Source organism: Schistocerca americana, chromosome 5 (assembly GCF_021461395.2).
Source record: "Schistocerca americana isolate TAMUIC-IGC-003095 chromosome 5, iqSchAmer2.1, whole genome shotgun sequence".
Taxonomy (NCBI): domain Eukaryota; kingdom Metazoa; phylum Arthropoda; class Insecta; order Orthoptera; family Acrididae; genus Schistocerca; species Schistocerca americana.
Window position 1 is genome coordinate 435333218 of NC_060123.1, and position 20051 is coordinate 435353268.

General features: G+C 38.0%; 1 protein-coding gene across 1 annotated transcript in view; it reads right to left on the bottom strand.

Annotated features, from left to right (window-relative positions):
* LOC124615735 (protein madd-4-like) overlaps positions 1-20051 on the bottom strand; it is a 325617-nt gene that overhangs the window by 156896 nt on the left and 148670 nt on the right. The window contains exon 10 of the mRNA XM_047143810.1: positions 11420-11559. Coding sequence (XP_046999766.1) covers positions 11420-11559 — 140 coding nt within the window. The remainder of the gene's footprint in view (positions 1-11419; positions 11560-20051) is intronic.

A 20051-nucleotide genomic window follows, 5' to 3' on the forward strand; every position in this document is an offset into this window, starting at 1 on the left:
AAAGTCCGTCAACTGCACATACGGTTCACGTCCACGCTGTCGCGGCATGCTACCAGTGTTAAAGACTGCGATGGAGCTCCGTATGCCACGGCAAACTGGCTGACACTGACGGCGGCGGTGCACAAATGCTGCGCAGCTAGCGCCATTCGACGGCCAACACCGCGGTTTCTGGTGTGTCCGCTGTGCCGTGCATGTGATCATTGCTTGTACAGCCCTCTCGCAGTGTCCGGAGCAAGTATGGTGGGTCTGACACACCGGTGTCAATGTGTTCTTTTTTCCATTTCCGGGAGTGTATTTTCATTTTCATTTCAGCCTCATGTTACACTTTCCACCTTCTAATACCATGTCACCCTCACAACACCCCCACAACGACCCCATTAAGTTTTATTTACATTCCCTCCGCAAACATGCCTTCGCCCTAGCCAGATTACGCTCCCATATTCTGTTTTCTCAGGCTTGTCTGACATTTGGCATTACCCCCAAAGGCCTCACACTTAAAGTTCCCATCTCTGGCTGCAACCCTTCTTTCCATCAGTCCCAATACCAGTTCCAAACTGAACAATCCATTGTCCTCACCCACCTAATCCTTCACCTACACATCAACTCAGCCAATGAACACACCCGTCAACTCCTATCCATAATAAAAGTCCTCAATCTTTCCTCTCCCACATCCACACCGGCTGTTCAGAGCATCCTCCTACAGGCCAACCGTAAATTAGAACAGCATGCCTATTATAGGTGGATGGATATGTGTGTGTGTGCGAGTGTACACCCGTCCTTTTTTCCCCCTAAGGTAAGTCTTTCCGCTCCCGGGATTGGAATGACTCCTTACCCTCTCCCTTAAAATCCACTTCCTTTCGTCTTTCCCTCTCCTTCCCTCTTTCCTGATGAGGCAACAGTTTGTTGCGAAAGCTTGAATTTTGTGTGTATGTTTGTGTTTGTTTGTGTGTCTATCGACCTGCCAGCACTTTCGTTCGGTAAGTCACCTCATCTTTTCTTTTTATATATAATTTTTCCCACGTGGAATGTTTCCCTCTATTATATTGATATCATTAATTTGAATCCAACAATTACGTTTGTTAATGTCACTGTTGCATTTCGAAATCTTTTCTGTCGTCTTATTTTCTCTTTCTGTTTTTGCCAGTAGTTTCACTTTGTATTCACCTTCTCCTTTTTACCGTAATCTGCTATACTATTTTATCCCGCCTATATATACTCAATAATACGTAACCCACTTCCAAACCACACCAAAAAAAATTTTTTTTTGACGCTTTCAGAACTACCGCCGCTATAATATCCACCGTTTCTAGTTCACAAACAGTCCCTTTCACCTTTTAAACAACCATTTCGGACAGTTCTAATAACTTTCGCTTTATTTCCATTTCCGTTTTTCCCACATCACTTTTAGATTAGATTAGATTAATACTAGTTCCATGGATCATGAATACGATATTTCGTAATTTTTAGCCGCTTCCCACAGGTTTTAACGTCATTATTTCTTCGTCAGACAATTGTTAGCCTCATTTTCATAATCTGCCACCACAAAACCACTCCTTTTAATATACTACACGCAGTTTTTTCGAAATTTTCCCGAATTTCTCCGTCCTTTAACGTGTTTTGGCGGCAACACAACCACCTAACCTTTATGCACATCGTTGTCTACCAACCCAAGTCCAACATAGCCCAGCTGTAACCAACACCTTTTCGCCTTTTTTCATTCCAGATCGCCAGTTACTTTCCGGTTCACCTTTATCTCTCCCCATATATTTTTATTTTCATTTTCATTTCACCTCATGTTACACTTTCCACCTTCTAATACCGTGTCACCCTCACAACACCCCCACAATGACCCCATTAAGTTTTGAAACTTCCTGGCAGATTAAAACTGTGTGCCCGACCGAGACTCGAACTCGGGACCTTTGCCTTTCGCGGGCAAGTGCTCTACCATCTGAGCTACTGAAGCACGACTCACGCCCGGTACTCACAGCCCTACTTCTGCCAGTATCCTGTCTCCTACCTTCCAAACTTTACAGAAGCTCTTCTGCGAAACATGCAGAACTAGCACTCCTGAAAGAAAGGATATTGCGGAGACATGGCTTAGCCACAGCCTGGGGGATATATATATATATATATATATATATATATATGTATGTATATATATATATATATATATATATATATATATATATATATATATATATATATAAATAAAAAGATGAGGTGACTTACCGAACGAAAGTGCTGGCAGGTCGATAGACACACAAACAAACACAAACATACACACCAAATTCCAGCTTTCGCAACAAACAGTTGCCTCATCAGTATATATATATAGTATGTGTGGATGGATATGTGTGTGTGTGCGAGTGTATACCTGTCCTTTTTTCCCCCTAAGGTAAGTCTTTCCGCTCCCGGGATTGGAATGACTCCTTACCCTCTCCCTTAACACCCACTTCCTTTCGTCTTTCCCTCTCCTTCCCTCTTTCCTGATGAGACAACAGTTTGTTGCGAAAGCTTGAATTTTGTGTGTATGTTTGTGTTTGTTTGTATGTCTATCGACCTGCCAGCACTTTCGTTCGGTAAGTCACCTCATCTTTGTTTTTATATATATAAACACGTCACAGAACTTTCAAAGTCTCTGGTTCAGTCTTTCCACTTCACTCAGAACCAGAGGGCCACACTCAGTTCTGGAGACAATGCTGCAAATTGTGAGCATTTTTAAAACTCCATGTGCAAGGCTAGTCTTCTCACCCTTCTCTGCCTGCTGCTGGAATGACCCAGAATGACTTCAGAGCCCAGACGACAGCCACCTTTTGTTCCAGCATGTGCCACAATCTGCAGTTGGATGCATCCTGTTCTCTCAATGGCTGCTGGAATAGCCTCTTCAACATGTTGAATGAGGCATCCAAGCATACACACTGAATGGTGTCCTTTCCTGTCTCTGCCATTTCCCGAAGAGGTACCACCATTCACCATACATTTGAACTGCCAAAACTTTGAAGTTACTAAGGAGAACATATCTTGTGTGATGTGAAGAAGGTATTGAACAGCATATTTAGTATACAAAACAATGTTTCAGGATCTGATGTGAATGTTAGATAGGAAGTTACCTATCTGTTGGAGCATATGATGAGAACTCTAAGGAGGAAACTGAAAGATGTGGGTGAATCCACTTCCCACTCTGCCATATGGCTGTACCCTACTGAACCAGTCAACTTGCAAAAGATCATGGGTGATCGGTAATGTACTTGAGCATCTGTTGACTGGATCTGTGTTGTGTCTGATATTTGTGAATTGTTAGGTTGGGGGTTGTTTTGGGGAAGGAGACCAGACAGCGAGGTCATCGGTCTCATCAGATTAGGGAAGGACGGGGAAGGAAGTCGGCCGTGCCCTTTGAAAGGAACCATCCCGGCATTTGCCTGGTGCGATTTAGGGAAATCACAGAAAACCTAAATCAGGATGGCCGGACGCGGGATTGAACCGTCGTCCTCCCGAATGCGAGTCCAGTGTCTAACCACTGCGCTACCTCGCTCGGTGAATTGTTAGCAAAGACTGCTAAAGACAGTGTTTTTCAGCATAAATGCATGTTTCTTTCAAGTAGGGGGATTGCTTTCCAATACATTATGTAACTGTAAATCAGTATGAATTTTTTTTAATCAGTTGTGAATGAATCTTCTAGGTCTTTGTGTACATAGGCTAGTTTGTATGGTCAATTAGAAAATAGTGTGGAAGACATCTATTAGTATAAACAATATAATAAGATGTATACATTTCTGCTTTCATACTCTGATTTTGATCCTCAAGGTACTGGATTGTGTCATTATTCAAAGCTAATTAATGACTCTGTTTGACTGCATGTATCCTGAGTATTGCAATATTGTATGTGATTGGATCTTGGGCTGTGAACAGATTCATGCTTAGCTCTGTTTTGGGTACCTCTGCTCATTGCGACTCTGTGTGTGTGTGTGTGTGTGTGTGTGTGTGTGTGTGTGTGTGTGTAGAGAACGTACAACCATTGACTGAGCCTAGTTGCATCTGACACTTACTCTTTGCTTATAATTGAACTTATTGATATGATTATAAACTTTATTCATTTAGTTGTGTCGAAACATTTTTTGCTGGTTTGTACTTAGTGTGGTTTGGATTCTTGGGTCGATCCCCACATCGTAAACTTAGGCCCTAATATTTTTCCATTATTTTGTTCTATCATGAGTCAACATATCCTTGAATACTCTGATTTATGTGGGTGATTGATTCCTATCCATGACTGTGTATATTCTTCTGGTCTGTACCCATCGTCATGAGTTTTTTCGAGTCGACTCACTCGATGTACACTTAGGCTCTGAAATTATTTCTCTTCTCTTTTGAAGATTTGATTGTATGGACGTTAACATACAATTTATAATTCTAGTAATTTACATTGTCTCTTTATTTATTTCTATGGTTTAGTGGTGTTATGTTGTAGTTTTGACATTGTATTATTTGTCTTATGACAGTATGTTCCACAGACCTGAAAATCTGAATATCATATCCTGATATATATATGCATAGATCATGATTTGTACAGCAGATATTTTTCCTATGTTTTCTGTAATATGTTATGAATCAGATACTGCTATCCTGGGCATCATTTTGTACAGTGTTTGGCAAACTGTACAGCCTGTCACAAAATATTATAAACATACTGTTTCCAAATTTTGTGAGGGGGATATTGTAATGGAACACACTTTTCTAACTAAACTTATTTTTTTTATAGAAATAGGCAATACCAAAAGGTATTTTAAATCCTGCATAGGTGAACATTCTCGGCAGTTTCAATGAAAGAATTTCATTTGATTTTGTGTATGATGTATTATATTTCAGGCTAAAATGTATAAAAAGAAATTAATTTGTTACAATCCACTGGGGACAGAACTGCACAATAACCCAGGGTTCAGTGTGAGTTGGCTGTGGGGTGGGTAGACTGCTGAGGCCTGTTGTGGGGTTGTGAACCACTGAGGGCTGTGGTGGGATGAAGCCTTTCTGTTGTTTCTAGGACCCTGATTCAATACACAATACACAACGTTTAAAATTACTTTTCTTTTGGAAATATTTGAAACTATGAAATGTCTGGCATACTTAAAATTCATATTATTAAACGCACAATCTGATGCTAATTATTAAATTTATTTCTAAGCTCATTTATAAAATAATGATATATTTTAGCAAACATTCTTCTTTCGTCATGAAAGCATGTAAACTCTTTTGCTTTCTAAAGTCTTTGGAATGTTATGAGTATTGCAGAATGTTAGTAGTAGCGGGCATGCCTCTGATGGAGACAGTCATATTTATATGATCGATACTATCAACGTAATTTGGAATATTAAGTGGAAATTGTTAGAATGGTGTGATATCTAATAATGTGACAAAGAATAAAATTCCAGAAATATACAGGCAAACCTTCATCAGTTGTTTAGTCATAAGAAAACCACAACATTAAATCAAAATTTCAGCAGCGATAATGTACCCCTAGATGCAAGAACTGGAGCCAACAACAAGATGAGATAATGAAGATAGTAAAAAGTTTTTCTTTTGTATATCTTACACCTCTTGAAGCTTTCAAAACTTTTATAGACAGAGAAATGTAATGGTGACTTGTGGAGAGTAAGATTACAGGGTCATCTGTTTATTACTGTAGTATGCTGTGAACAGTGAAACGCAAATCAGAATGATAATGACTTACCAAATAGCAAATTACTCTTAGCCTCTCAGTTTGGCCTATAAAATAGTACTCTTGGGAAAATATGCAAGTGAACTTTATAATAAGTTTTCTGTGGGTTGAACATGTAGACCATCCCTTTGGCATTAATTAGACCTTGCAAAAGTCTTCAGTTATGAAGTCTATTAAATGTGGGTATAAATGCTTTAACATTATAATGGTAATGACAGTGATTTATTCTATCATCATATTCACTAGATCCCATTACACAGGAGAATCTTTAGGGACATAAAAGAAGTCAAGGTGTACATGAATTAAGTGAATTAACTATTCCTGCATATTGCATTAATAACAAATTTTCACTAAACTGACATATATCACTTGTGCTTACACAGACTAAATAAAATTATTATACAGGTTGCTACTTTGCCCTAAACATGCCTAGAGAAAACAATGAAAAATCACTGAGATTTAATATATACTTCTTTGGTCTGATTGGATCTTTCTTGCAGTTTGTTGTACAAGCAGATTAAAACTAAAAGCATTCAGATGCAGATCATAACATGCATGATGTGACAGAGTAGTTATCCTACCTCTATATTAACATGTTTCACAGAATGCGTTATTGGGCACTTATCACAATGATCCAAGAATAACACAATCTTCATACTAGTATGAGAAATATTCTTAGTGATGAGTGTTATGTTGTGTACTTGGGATTGCAGTCCAAATTTTTGCCTGTACCACCAATTATTATTAAATGATCTAATTTACCATGATATTTTCTCAGAAGCTTGTAACACAGGTGAAAGCACTGAGTCTTGAATTTGGTTAAAACTAGTAGCTGTAAAAAAACACCTCTGCATCAGTTCCGAAATCCTGTGCCATTACTCCTTCCTACCAATGACATCTTAACAGTGTTCTTGGGCTCTTCTTTATTAGTTTCAGGTTTTGAGTTATGCCCTGAACTGTCAGATAATTTATGAACTTTCTAAGTTGTTTGTATGCTTTTGTCCACACTCTTAAAAGCGCTAACCACCACTAAAACTGAGGTCTCTAACACATCCCTGTGCAGTAATGCTCAGCTTGGGGTAGATGGTTTAAACCCTGATGGTGGAAGGCCTTTCATTGCCAGTATTTGGTTGACAAGAAGATGAGAGGTATTGACATAAAATACCTGATAATGAAACTTTGTGCTAATGTCCTGAATTAAATTCAAAACATCTTGTTTGTGTGTAATGGAATGAGAGCATGTGGCACTGTAGTTGGTGATCCATCTGTTGGCTGAGTATTTTAAGCTCAGTGCCCCCTTTGGTACTATTACACTGGCCCTTGGTTTACCCTTTCTCTTCTCATCACACAAAACAAAACGGTTACCACACAATACACATAGCCATTACACTCTTCCATTACAGCCACCTATACTCAATGGTAAGACACAATTCTACACACCATGAGAAACGGGCCCGCTCTGCACATACAAAGAACACCCGAAACTCTTTATGCTTAGGCAGCTGAACCTATCCTTTGGGGTACCCCAACATTTTCACACATCTCTTTCTTTCTTTCAAATTTCTAAAACTATTGCAACTCACAACTCACAGCATCTCCTCAGTCTTTAATTACAACACAGTCATCTAACCTATAGTCAATATGTAAAATAACGAAAAGGCAACCACTCACCTATAGCGGAAACAGAGTAAAACATAACAAGGAAACAGTATTCACACTATCTTTCGAGCATTAGCTTTTTTTCCAGCAATAATACACACATTCGCACACACAACCAGACAGACACTCAAACAAAAACCCCTATGACCACAACAGCCCTGTGAGGTTGTGTGTATAAATGTGTATACCATTGCTGGAGAAAAAGCTAGTGGTTGAAAGCTAGTGCGAATGCTCTTATTGTTACATGTTACTGTGCTCCATGCATCAATCTGCTATAGCTGATTGGTTGCCTTTCCATTATTTTACATATTGCTCCAACCAGGAAAAACCTATATCCAATGTGACATACCCAAGTTGGTGTAAATTAATTACTGACAGCTTCACTGGGCTAGGCACAATAGCGTCATGCACATATCTCAACCAGTCATGCAACATGAGCCCGTAAATGTCTCTGTGCTAAAGCCTCCTTCTATCACAGCTCCATAGATGGCTATTGTTGTCATCTCCAGCCATTTGCACTTCACAATTGAAAGGTGGTAACAGTGCTACTAGCTATCAGGGATCTTCTTATGACAATTTGACTGTAGTCTTACAATATTATGAAAAGGATAGTTGTTACTCACCATATAGATGTTGAGTCGCAGACAGGCCCAATAAAGTGACTGTCACACAATAAGCTATCGGCCAACAAGGCCTTTGTTAAAAATACACACACACACACACACACACACACACACACACACACACACACACACAAATGCAACTCACACACATGACCACAGTCTTTAGCAGCTGAAGCCAGACTACAAACATCAGCTTAAGGTGGAAAAGGCAACCAGATTGGGTAAGGAAGAGACTTGGGTGAAGAGGAGGAGGGATAGCAGGTAAGAGTGAGGGATAATAAAGTGCTCCTGCGGGAGTGTGCAGGGACAATTTAGAGAGAGGGTAGGACAGCTAGACGCAGCTGGGAGGTTAGACAGAGGGCGGGGTAGAGAGGGGGAGGGGAGAAGCGGAAAAGGAGGGAAGTAAAAATACTGAGTGCGTTGATCCACCAATGCAACCAGTCCCTTCACTTTTCACCTCCCCCTCTCTCTACCCTGCCCTCTGTCTAACCTCCCAACTGCATGTAGCTGCCCTACCCTCTTTCCACCTCATCCCTGCATGCTCCTGCAGCAGCACTTTACTGCCCCCACCCTTACCCCATTATCCCTCCCCCTCTCCACCCCAACCCCTTCCTTACCCCTACCCGACTGCCTCTCCCATCATGCACTGCTGCTCGTAGTCTGGCTGCAGCTGCCTGAGACAGTGGTCATGAGTGTGTGAGTTACATTTGCATGAGAATTTGTGTTCAGAATGAGATTTTCACTCTGCAGCCGAATGTGCACCGATATGAAATTTCCTGGCAGATTAAAACTGTGTGCCGGACCGAGACTCGAACTTGGGACCTTTGCCTATCGCGGAAAAGTGCTCTACCATCTGAGCTACCCTTACACGACTCACGACCGGTACTCACAGCTGGTGTTTATTTTTGACAATGGCCTTGTTGGCTGACAGTTTATTGTGTGACAAACTTTTTGTTGTGCCTATATGTGACTCAGCGTCTCTGCTATATGGTGAGTATCAACTGTCCATTTCATAATATTGATACATTCCATCCTGGATTTTCGATTGTTTGACTATAGTCTTAATAACATTAATGTGAACTACAACTCACATCAGTGAAACTGCTAAATTTGGCTGAATGGTTCAAACATAGATGCTTATTTAATAGTTTTGTGTTGCCTGAGCGACAATCACTGTATCAGCAAATAGGAGCAGCATTTGCCTTCATGCAGGTTGTGGCACACCATTCACATTTTAAACAGCTTGACATTATTCACAGTAGCTTCTTTTTCTTTTCACTTCTGAAAAAGTTTGTACTCTTTTTGATTCTTTTGGTAAAAAATTGAATGAGTTTCTAGCTTTGCAAGTTTAGTGAAGGATAAAGAACTAAATCTACATTTTTGCTAAAGCAGTTAATACAAGAGACTTACTATGATATAAGTATATAATCTGAAGCATTTTAGGACTAGATACTTGAGAAATGAGGGTTATTTGAAAAAAAATAGTAAAAATAGTTTATGGAGGGTAATGGTAAACCAGTTCAAGTGAGGTGCTGTAAATAATGTGATTAAGATTAGATGTTAAAACGTAACATTTACTGTTGTAGAGACAAATGCTGAGTTTGCTCACAACTGTTACAGAAATATAGTCAGTCTTTAGTGACCATGCTGTCGATGAGCTGTTAAATCTAATCTTCCATCCTTCTACAGATATACAAAATGAATTGTAATAGTTTTTCAGTGAACATGTATACCCTCAGTAACACACAATCAATATTTTTCATAGGATATTATATTCACTGTTGACTGTAGAAATCATTTATTTCACAACTGCAGTTTCAGGCTTTGGACCATTTTCAAGTGGAACTGCAAAAGAGTTTGCATCAGCAGATGTCAGACTTTAAAATCCTCAGAGATGTATAATGTCTGGAATGTGCTGAAGAAAATTTTTTTACATTACCACTTGAAAATGGTCCAAAGGCTGAACTGCAATTGGTAAATAAATAATTTCTATAGTCAAGCGCAAATTTGATGTCCTTTTAAAACTTCTACATGCCTGTGAACTGTGAGCACAAGAAGAAAACCAGACTTAATAATTGCAACAATATGTTAGTAAATAGCTTTTCCAGGTCACAGTTGTTGCTGTTTTCTCTCTTCATTTCCACTCTTTCTTTGCTAAGGTAAAAGAATGCCAACATTTCTGTGGCCACAAACATACTAAAATTAACTTTTTTCTTAAAATTTATACAACGCAGTATCTAAATTATTAATATAGTTGCTTCTAGCACAACTTCAAGTATGAGATGATATTTCTAGTGACAACAAAGGAAGGAAGATTAGGATTTAAGATTCCATCAATGGTGAGGTCATTAGAAATAAGAGCACAAGCTTCAAATCCAATCTCATCAAACATGGTGTAGGGCCATTTTTGACATCCAAGGTATTGAAATCCCTCCTGAGAGTCCATCGCTTCTCCCACATAAAGTGTCTTAAACAGTACGACAGCTTCCTTGGTCTTTCAACTTAGTGTCATCACACATCTCACTCAAAATCACAATATCACTGGCTAAATCATAATTGCCACAGTTACACTTTGAAGAAACTCTGTATCTGTGTCCTCTACTAACAAACACATCCTATAACAGAGAACAGGATATATGTGGTATTGCCGGGCCACACTACACATTTCCCAATTATTGCTAGTTCAGTTTTGCTTTCATTGCACCAATGAAGCTTCGTTCAGGCCTTAAGCCATATTTAACTCTCTTGGAAATGTTTTATTTAGGCAGTTCCCCTCAGATAGTTTCAATAAACACTGCATTCTCTAATCGAGTATTGGGCGCAGAGTCATGTTCACAGCAGTGGTAACTGTAGCATCCAAGAATTGCAAAGACAGTGATGTATCAATAGAGCAGGGAAGGATGATAACTTCTGCTACTCTGAAACATGGCACTCTCAGTCACCCCACACTAAATGACTGCTACCAATGCTCGTCATGCCCAGTGAGTGCTGGGCCTTATTTTAGTGGGCAATGCTTTGAGCTTAATGTTGCAAGCCAGCTCAACAGCATCAAAGGTTTTTTACCTATTTATTGAACTTCAGCTAAGAATTCAGACTGCAAATGATGTTACCTACTTGGACTTAAGTAGGTGCTTAGCTTGGCAGATTTATTCTTTGACTGTTGCTATTTCCATGACAGTCTATATTCACTGACCAGCTTACTACTGCCTTTAATCTGTCGCATAACCTGGGATTTTTTTTTTTTAACTATTATGAGCAACTTCCCTGCATCTTTGACGTTCTTGTTTTAGCTATTTCACCACCATAAGAAATAATTTTGGATTCTAAAGGAGCAATATTCAGCACTAATCAACTGTCTACAGCAGCTGGTAGCTTTTGGTTTGAATTCATAGTAAAACCTTATAATCAGCAATTTAAGATATCATACCTCCCAAGCAAGAAGCACTGCATGGCTTGTAGCCCATTGACTTCCATATGTATGGCCCAGGAGAAGTTCTTGCTATTTTCATATCAAATGAGGGTTCCTCATGGACGGCCTGGTAACTTTGAGTGCCATCAGAATCCATACTGAAAAAGAATTGACAGTACTGTACACCATACTCATTTTATTACATTTGTGCACTATAAAGTTAAAATTAAAAATAAGAAAGAAGAGTTTTGCTGCAGATGACTTACACCTGTTATAAAACTGATTTGGAATGTAATATGTTAAGGAGATGGTGAAAAGAAATAGGCAACTTTTATGTGTATCAAACCAAGTAAGGTATGAAATTCTCTTACTTTTCTGATAAAATCTTGATGAAGTGAAATGATAATGATAATGAAATAATTGCCAAGATCTACAACTTGGACATTCACACAAAGTGAAACAGAATGTGATTGGTAATAAAGCAAATGAGAAGCCAGGAAGCCATTTTTAAATTGGAGCAACATGTGTTACTTTCCTCCACTGTATGTTACTTTTCTTCAGCCTTCTTTTATACATGTAACAATGTTTAGGAATCTTGATAGCTTTTCATGTTTTCTTTGTAATGTTATTTGCCTTCATTATTAACTCTACAGGGGCTTTGCAGCAGGTGTTGTCATTTATAGTGCACCGAATCTCCTGCAGATAATTATTCTTTTCCTCCCAATATTTTGTTTTCTCAACAAAAAGGAAAAATCTTAGATCTTTAGTTGATTTATCTCTCAACTATCTGAGAAAAAGTAGGCCATACAGGAGTAATAATTAAAAAGAAAATTTCAGAAACACTAAATCATCATTTCAATGCTTATTAACATTTTATGTGCAATGCAGGATTACATTTTATAAAACAATTCTAATTCACTGAAATCTATGCTGTCATGCAGCAGAATGTGAAAACAGTGTTTGTGCAGAAAAAGGCCCTGTTTCTGAATCAAAAATTCTTATCACCAGTTTCATAGTTTGTACACAGAAGTATATTTATATATCACATCTTTGTTTTTCATTCTCTACTTAGTTCATTATACTAACAGAAATAGAAATATGAAAGAAGCACCATAAGATAGAGAGGAGCACAGTAACCTGTCTACCAAATAAATATGTTGGATGACTGACTCCCAAATAATTACAGAGTGCATAGATAAATGTGCAAGTTTCACAGCAGAATGCTCTAAAATGCTGAATATATTTTGTTATTTAAGTTAAAATATACCAAGTTTCCAAGAAGCTATATTCTTATTGAGTGATCAAAAAATACGTAATTAATCATGTATGGCTGTGCCCAGTGCTTCTGAATTTGCAAAGTGGTGAATGTCTTTAGGAAAAATGGAACATCATGGGCTAATCACTACACTCGATACAGAAAGAGTTGATCCCTGATAGCTGGCAGCTTTCAATCATGAATTTCAAAAGGCTGCTGTCAGAACTGTCTTGACAGTCACCTACAAGTGCAGAAACACTGAGTCATTGACATGGAAACGTCAATGAAATTGCATTACAAGACAGTTTATGGGAGACATGTGAAGCAGCTGCATCTAGCCCACTTTAACTGGTGGGTATCTATTTTCACCATACAGGCTATAGTGACATCATTATTGTTATCATCACTAGCAGATGAGGACAACAGTGTGAGGTATTCAGCACTCGCATCACTTTATGATGGCAGAATATAACTAACATAGATATGCCAAAAGCTTGTGGTCTTTAAATCATGTGACACATCTGGAAGCTCAGTAATATTTTAACTAAAATATATTGCTGTGTATTAATGGGTATTTTTCTTGTGCTCAAATTCATTAAGTCTTAGGGAAATATGAAGACAGAAGGAAGCACAGCAACAGATATCACTGTTTCCATGAATGTAAATGTGATAAACTCTATATTGTCTACTGTCAAATTCAAATAATGATAATACAAAGAAGCATGTAGCAAAATAATACTGAGATGTTAGATATACCCATATCTCCAATTTAAGAGATTTCCAATGGTATTAAATGACCAGATGACTTAACATAAAATAAGGTATAAATTCAACATATTATCATTATGCAGTCCATTATCAGTTTGGTAAAGTCAGTGCAAACTTACATACTTTGTAACAAAAACAGTAATATCTTATAATACATGTAGTACACTGCTACAACAATCTATAGTCCCTCAAGCTACAAAATTAGGTTGTTTCTTACATGCTCATAATGCAACAAGATTTTTGGAATGGCTTTCATTGTGCATAGTTACAAATAAATTCTCATTTTTCTTGATTATAAGGAGCAAACATGCATATAAAATGATTGCTATCAATGGAGTAGAGTTATACAAACATTAGAAACTGTGTTGGTACATTTCTTATATTTTCAGAAATTGTGAAAGCAGTTTTTGAATTACAAATGAGATTATTCTCTACAAACCAATTCAAAATAATTTGCAGCCATAGACTACCCATTCATACATGAATTCTCCAAACATTATAAGCAGCTTGAATTGAAGAAAGAAAAAAGTTTTTACTTCAAAAACTGAAAAGAAAAGAAAGAGAAATGCATTCTAAAAAATATAATACAGAAATGATATGGCTGACCACTAAACTGAGGAAAGAAATTGTTATTTGCCAAAAAATATATATGTTTCAACAAGGACCCATGATGTTCATCCACATAGCAACAGGAATAACAAATCACCCCATGACAAGAACGTAGCTCAGAGAGCTTTAGGGGGGAGAAGGTAGAGTTTGGGGGAAAGGAATTAATGAATTGAAGACATGAAAAAGGAGTGTGTGAAAAAAAAAAGACAGACTAAAAGTGCTTAACAGAGACACATGCACGTATGTGCTTGTACACAGACACAGGTGCCCCCCCCCCCCCCGCCCCCCCCCCCTCCTCCACCTCCTCCTCCTCTCTCTCTCTCTCTCTCTCTCTCTCTCTCTCTCTCTCTCTCTCTCTCTCACACACACACACACACACACACACACACCCACGCACGCACGCACACACACACACACACACACACACACACACACACACACACAGAGAGAGAGAGAGAGAGAGAGAGAGAGAGAGAGAGAGAGAGAGAGAGAGGGGGGGGGGGGGGGGAGGGAGGGAGGGAGACGGAGACGGAGAGCTTTAGATGACAATACCAACTGTAGCAATGCAATAAAGAACCAAACAATGCTATAAGTTATATATGTTTCCTCTCTCATTCTTTTGCCTTTAGTCTCTTCAGTCTGTTTATGTCTTGTTTTTACTCTTAAGATTTATCTTTTACTTTGTTTTCCACTGCGCTATGAATCTGATTAATCTTGTCTTCCAATTTATTGTATTTCCTTGCAGATAATGTACTAACTGATAAATGAAAATCTGCAGCTACTGCAAAAATGTTAGAATATCTTACATAATGCAAAAAAATATTCAGAACATTTTGCTCACAGAAGCAATACAACTAGTAATTAATGTGGAAAATGAAAACAGGTACAAACTGACAAAGACACAAACAAGTATGCTAAACTTAGGTGAAGCTGTCAAGTATTACAATAGGGACTTCATCAACATTCTTTGCTCTGGATCTGGATATTAAACAATGGCATTTTTTGCAAAAGCAGTGATTTCCTCTGATCTCCAACAATTTTTTTTAAACAAAAGGAATAATGCTTAATACTTAATTTAAAAATGAAACATGAGTCAGTAGTCCATGCAAAAGTATCAAAATATGTATTTCAATGAACATGCAGATAATACAAAATACACAGTACTGGCACATATTCTAGTAATAATAGTCATTACAATAGACTTTGGTGTCACAAAAGCTTGTAAATGTAATCAGTGCACGTATCATCATCTACTGAATCATGCAGAATTAGACAGAAGGGTCAAAATGATTCCATATGATGCATTATCTTTGTTATGGAAAACAAGAGAGTCATTAAAAAGATAATTCAATTACAAATATAATATCAATAATTATTTAGTTTTGCGATTGACACAATTTCATTGCTTTTGAAATGTAGGATGAAATTCAGTTTACTATTTAAGAGATAACTTGAAATTTAATTTTGCACTACCACTGAAAAATTATTGGTTTACAGATATGAGTATTGAATCTTAACCACAATAAAAACTGGTATGCAAAGATAGAATCTACTGTAATATCTCTCATTTTGGAAGGTGAACACAGCAAGATATTGCCTTCTTACGGCATAGGAATGAACTACTTGTAGCGAGATATGTAGTCTAAAATAGCATTTTAACCACAAGGACACTTGGTATTTTCTGATATACATATTGATCATAAAGCATAAAATATGGGACTGCTTGGAGAAACAGAATGCTCCAAATCTCTAATTATGAAAATTCAGGTGCTGTACAATAACTGTGAGAATAGTGCACAAGTAGGAGATGAATGGTCAAACTGATTTAGTATTAAGAGCAGTATACAGCTGGGAGGTTCCCTTTTCCCATTACTCTATAATCATCAATACTGTAATGAGTGACTGCAAGGAATTGGAAAATGAAGATGTAAATGTTCTTACATTTGTTGAGAACTGTCATATGAGATAAACTCAGCATGAATATTTGGAAGAAACTGGATATGTGAAAAGTGATGCTAGTGCTAATCCTGAGGTTCTGCATAGAGTAACCAAAAGATCTAAATTCTTCAATCTAACACAAAGATATGTCTGTGGTAGGGAGGTTCCCATGAAAAGCCAAACAGACCATGTTCAAAACTTTCCTTCTGCCCATCACTGATTATTGTCTGGAGAGCTGTGTCATAACTAAAAATCATGAAAGTCAACTGCAAACAGCTGAAATGAAGTACCTTTGGTCTACTCTACAAAACAGAAGAACAGACTAGGTCAGATATGAAAATACATGGAGTTACTTGTAAGTGAAAGTGGACATAGAGGAAAGGCTGAGTATAGTGAGACGGAGTTGGTTTGGTCATGAGAAATAAAGTGATGAAAAAAGAAATTCCAATACCAAAAAATAATTGATGTACAGTAATGAAATTTCAGGAATAGGTTTGGCTAGATAATATATTTAAGTAATTAACATTGCAAGAAGACAGGCTAATGTAAGTACAAGATAGACCATTACAAATGTGAAATTCTGATACATTAGTAACCAGTATAACCACCAGAATGTTGAATACAGGCAAGCAAATGTGTCTGCATTGTGTTGCACAGGTGTTAGATGTCAGTTTGTGGGATGGTGTTCCACGCCTGTTGTATCTGGTTGGTCAATACAGACTGTTAATGCAAGTTGTGGATGACGATGGAGTTGTCACTCACACACTGAGAGGTTAGTTAAGAGGCCCTCAACTAGCCTCCTCCTAACCATAAAATGGCCATTACTGGCACCTAGGCAGAACCACCTTTCAGCAGAAAACACAACAGACCTCTACTCTGCTCTCCAATGAGCTCTTGCTAGCCACAACTAAAGTTGCAAATGGCAGCGATTTGGGATCAGTGGAATGCAAGTTACAGGACATCTGCCTTGGAGCTGTCTTTGAAGTAACCAATTTGTAAGAGTTCACTGTGTCACTGTTGAGCCAACTGCAGCCCAGACTGCTGCTGCAGATGCAGTACAATGTGCCAGAGCTATAAGCTGAACACAATGTAGTGCCACTTGGCAGTCCAGAGCTTGGCCTTCTTGCGACCATACATTCTTGTGAGAAAGGCTGCCAGAAATCATATAGTGGCGACATTCCTGCCACGTTTTTCTGCAGTATCATTTAAGTAACATCCAGATTCTTGTAGCCCCATTACATAACCTCGTTCAGTGTCAGGGAGGTGTTGATATGGCATCTTTGTCACCTTATAGGCATTCTTAACTAACATCAGTTCACCTATCTCAACTCACGACTGCTATAGCATGTATTTAAACAAGCCTGATTTGTATCCTCATAGTGGCTTTACCAGCACCACTCATATGCAACTGGTGCAAAATGTGAACAGACATCATCTTTCAGATGTAGAAACATGCCTATAAACTTTCATTTATGTTACATAACTCTTTCTTAATGCTGCAATTTTTTCCCTGTCAGTGTAGAAGCAACTAAACTGAACCCCCATCAGTGCTTGGGATAACATGTGGCAGGCAAACACCATAAGGTGTCCATGAAAGAGTTGGCTGGACCTGATTAAAGAAGAACTTAAAAGTAAAGTAGAAACTTGGTGAGAGAGAAAATCCGCCAAGACAGAAACAGATGGGGCAAATAATTCAAAAACTACCTAAACTGGCTTGTCAGAAGGAGATGATAATGTGATGGTGGTGGTGATGATCATGATGATGATGATAAATGTCTAAAACACATATGAAAGTGTATGATTCTAGTTAATACTGCTAGTCACTTCACTAAGTTGGGCTCTACAGTGGACTGCATCTCCACTTCCCCTTCTTTAGAAACACGTTTAGAGTGTAACTCAGCAATTATGACCAAGACCAATGATAATTTTTTTCAAGATTCAGATCTTTCTTTAGGGAGGAAGTCTTACTTCAATGGGTAAATCCTTCTTTTAAAATATTTGTCATCCAGGGCAACTGAGAAGCCCATCTAACTCAAGCAACTAAGCAAATAAGGTGTAGCCACACACTACACATACAATAATAGATTAGATGAGCAGTCTGTAGAAGTGAGGGTGTTAGAAAAACTAATAAAGAAAGACATAGTCTCCACTTTATGTAATTCTTAGAATTAAGCAATCAGTTATGCTTTCAACTGTCACCTGTTCCATATGCTGGAAACATTTCAGAAAAAGACGACATCTTAATGCTGTTGCTAGTGAAGGAAACAGGCTTTCCAATAGAATAATGTGTACAGTCAGCCACAGAAAGTGAGCTCAGGTATACATAGTTGTGCCCAACTGACATATCATCATGACCTGATCAGTGTCCAGACAGTGAACATTCATTAATCACATTCCATCATAGTCAAGTATGTACTTTTGTTCTGTGCATGACTGTGATGCGTGTTTGTTATGAATGAAGGAAAGGAAGATGGTGAAACCCAGTACTAGTACATAGCCTTCTTTTCCTGAAGCACACCGAGGGGGCCACCGAGCTTAATGCCCTCTATATGAAAGCTGCATCGCCTTCAACAGAGTCACCTGCCCTCACTTCATGAGACACTGCAGAGGTTTGGAATTAAAACCAGGATATTGGCACAGAGACTAGTGATCAGAAACCTTACACTGTCACCTATTCTCCCTTTGCTGGCCAGAACCTGGCAGTACACATTTTCCACTGCCAGGATTTGAATCAGCTTACCTCCAAACTGAACACCACAGCACAGGCATGTGTTAGTGACCGTGGGTATGGAGGCTGGATTATATTCTATGCATCCCATTATTTAGGAGAACTTTTGGGATGAAAAACAAGGTATGCATTAACATAATGAATTAACTGTTAGAAACCACATTAAAAATTAACTCCCATTAATATTTAAGTCACTTCTGGCAACACTTCAGAAAGAAACATAAGTGAGCTGACATATTATATGAAAGAATCGAACCAATAACCAAGGGGTGCAGTGATTATTGTTTTATTAAAGAAGCCAGGTAAAAAAAAGCTAAGTATAAACCTTAATTTCAGCCAGTAGTGTGTTTTGGTTAATTTTTCTTGTAGTCTTCACCACAGATTTACTATTATATCCTCTCAACTTGTCTTGAGATTGCTATTCTTGGACATGTCTACATGAAAAGCATCATGAAAGACCTGATTATAACTAATTTTTGACTTGGGGAAAGAACACAAATTATAACAGAGAATTTCCCTTTGTAGCACTAATACACATAGCTGCTGAAGGGAAATAATGCTTTTTCACAGGAATAACGTGGACAATAATGGACAATCACTGGCTCCATTAATTCTGGGTGAAACTTTTTCTGTTCATTATCATGCATCTAAGTTATCTTATTCACCTCTCAACACTAAAATGAATAATCAAGTTTTCTTCATATATATAGAGTCATTTTATGTATTATTGTTTAATGTAAAATGTGTGAGGAACACTATTTATTCACAATAAAGAACTATGGGGATCTTTTTACACAATCTATGAAAATAAGAGTAGATAAACTGAAGTACACTTCCCGGGTTCGATTCCCGGCGGGGTCAGGGATTTTCTCTGCCTCGTGATGGCTGGGTGTTGTGTGCTGTCCTTAGGTTAGTTAGGTTTAAGTGGTTCTAAGTTCTAGGGGACTGATGACCATAGATGTTAAGTCCCATAGTGCTCAGAGCCATTTGAACCATTTTTGAAGTACACTAAATAATTACACACATCTACTGAACTTGGCAGATGCACATTTTTTACATAGAAGGTAGGAGACATTCTTGTGAAGAGAAATACCACACTGCATAGAGCTACAACCTTAAATACCCATAACATTTGCTATATAAGTTGAGCCAAATGTTGAGGTCTGATCTTCGAACATTCCCTTCCTTACCTTATTTTAGCTAATATTCAGTCTTTAGTTATTTTTATGTAAATGGGTTGTTGATCTATATCTTTCTTCCACATACTTCAGATTCTCATATTTTGGATATTTTAATATATTTAGTTATTCTGCACACCAAAATTTATAACTGTATTGAGATTCACACAATAA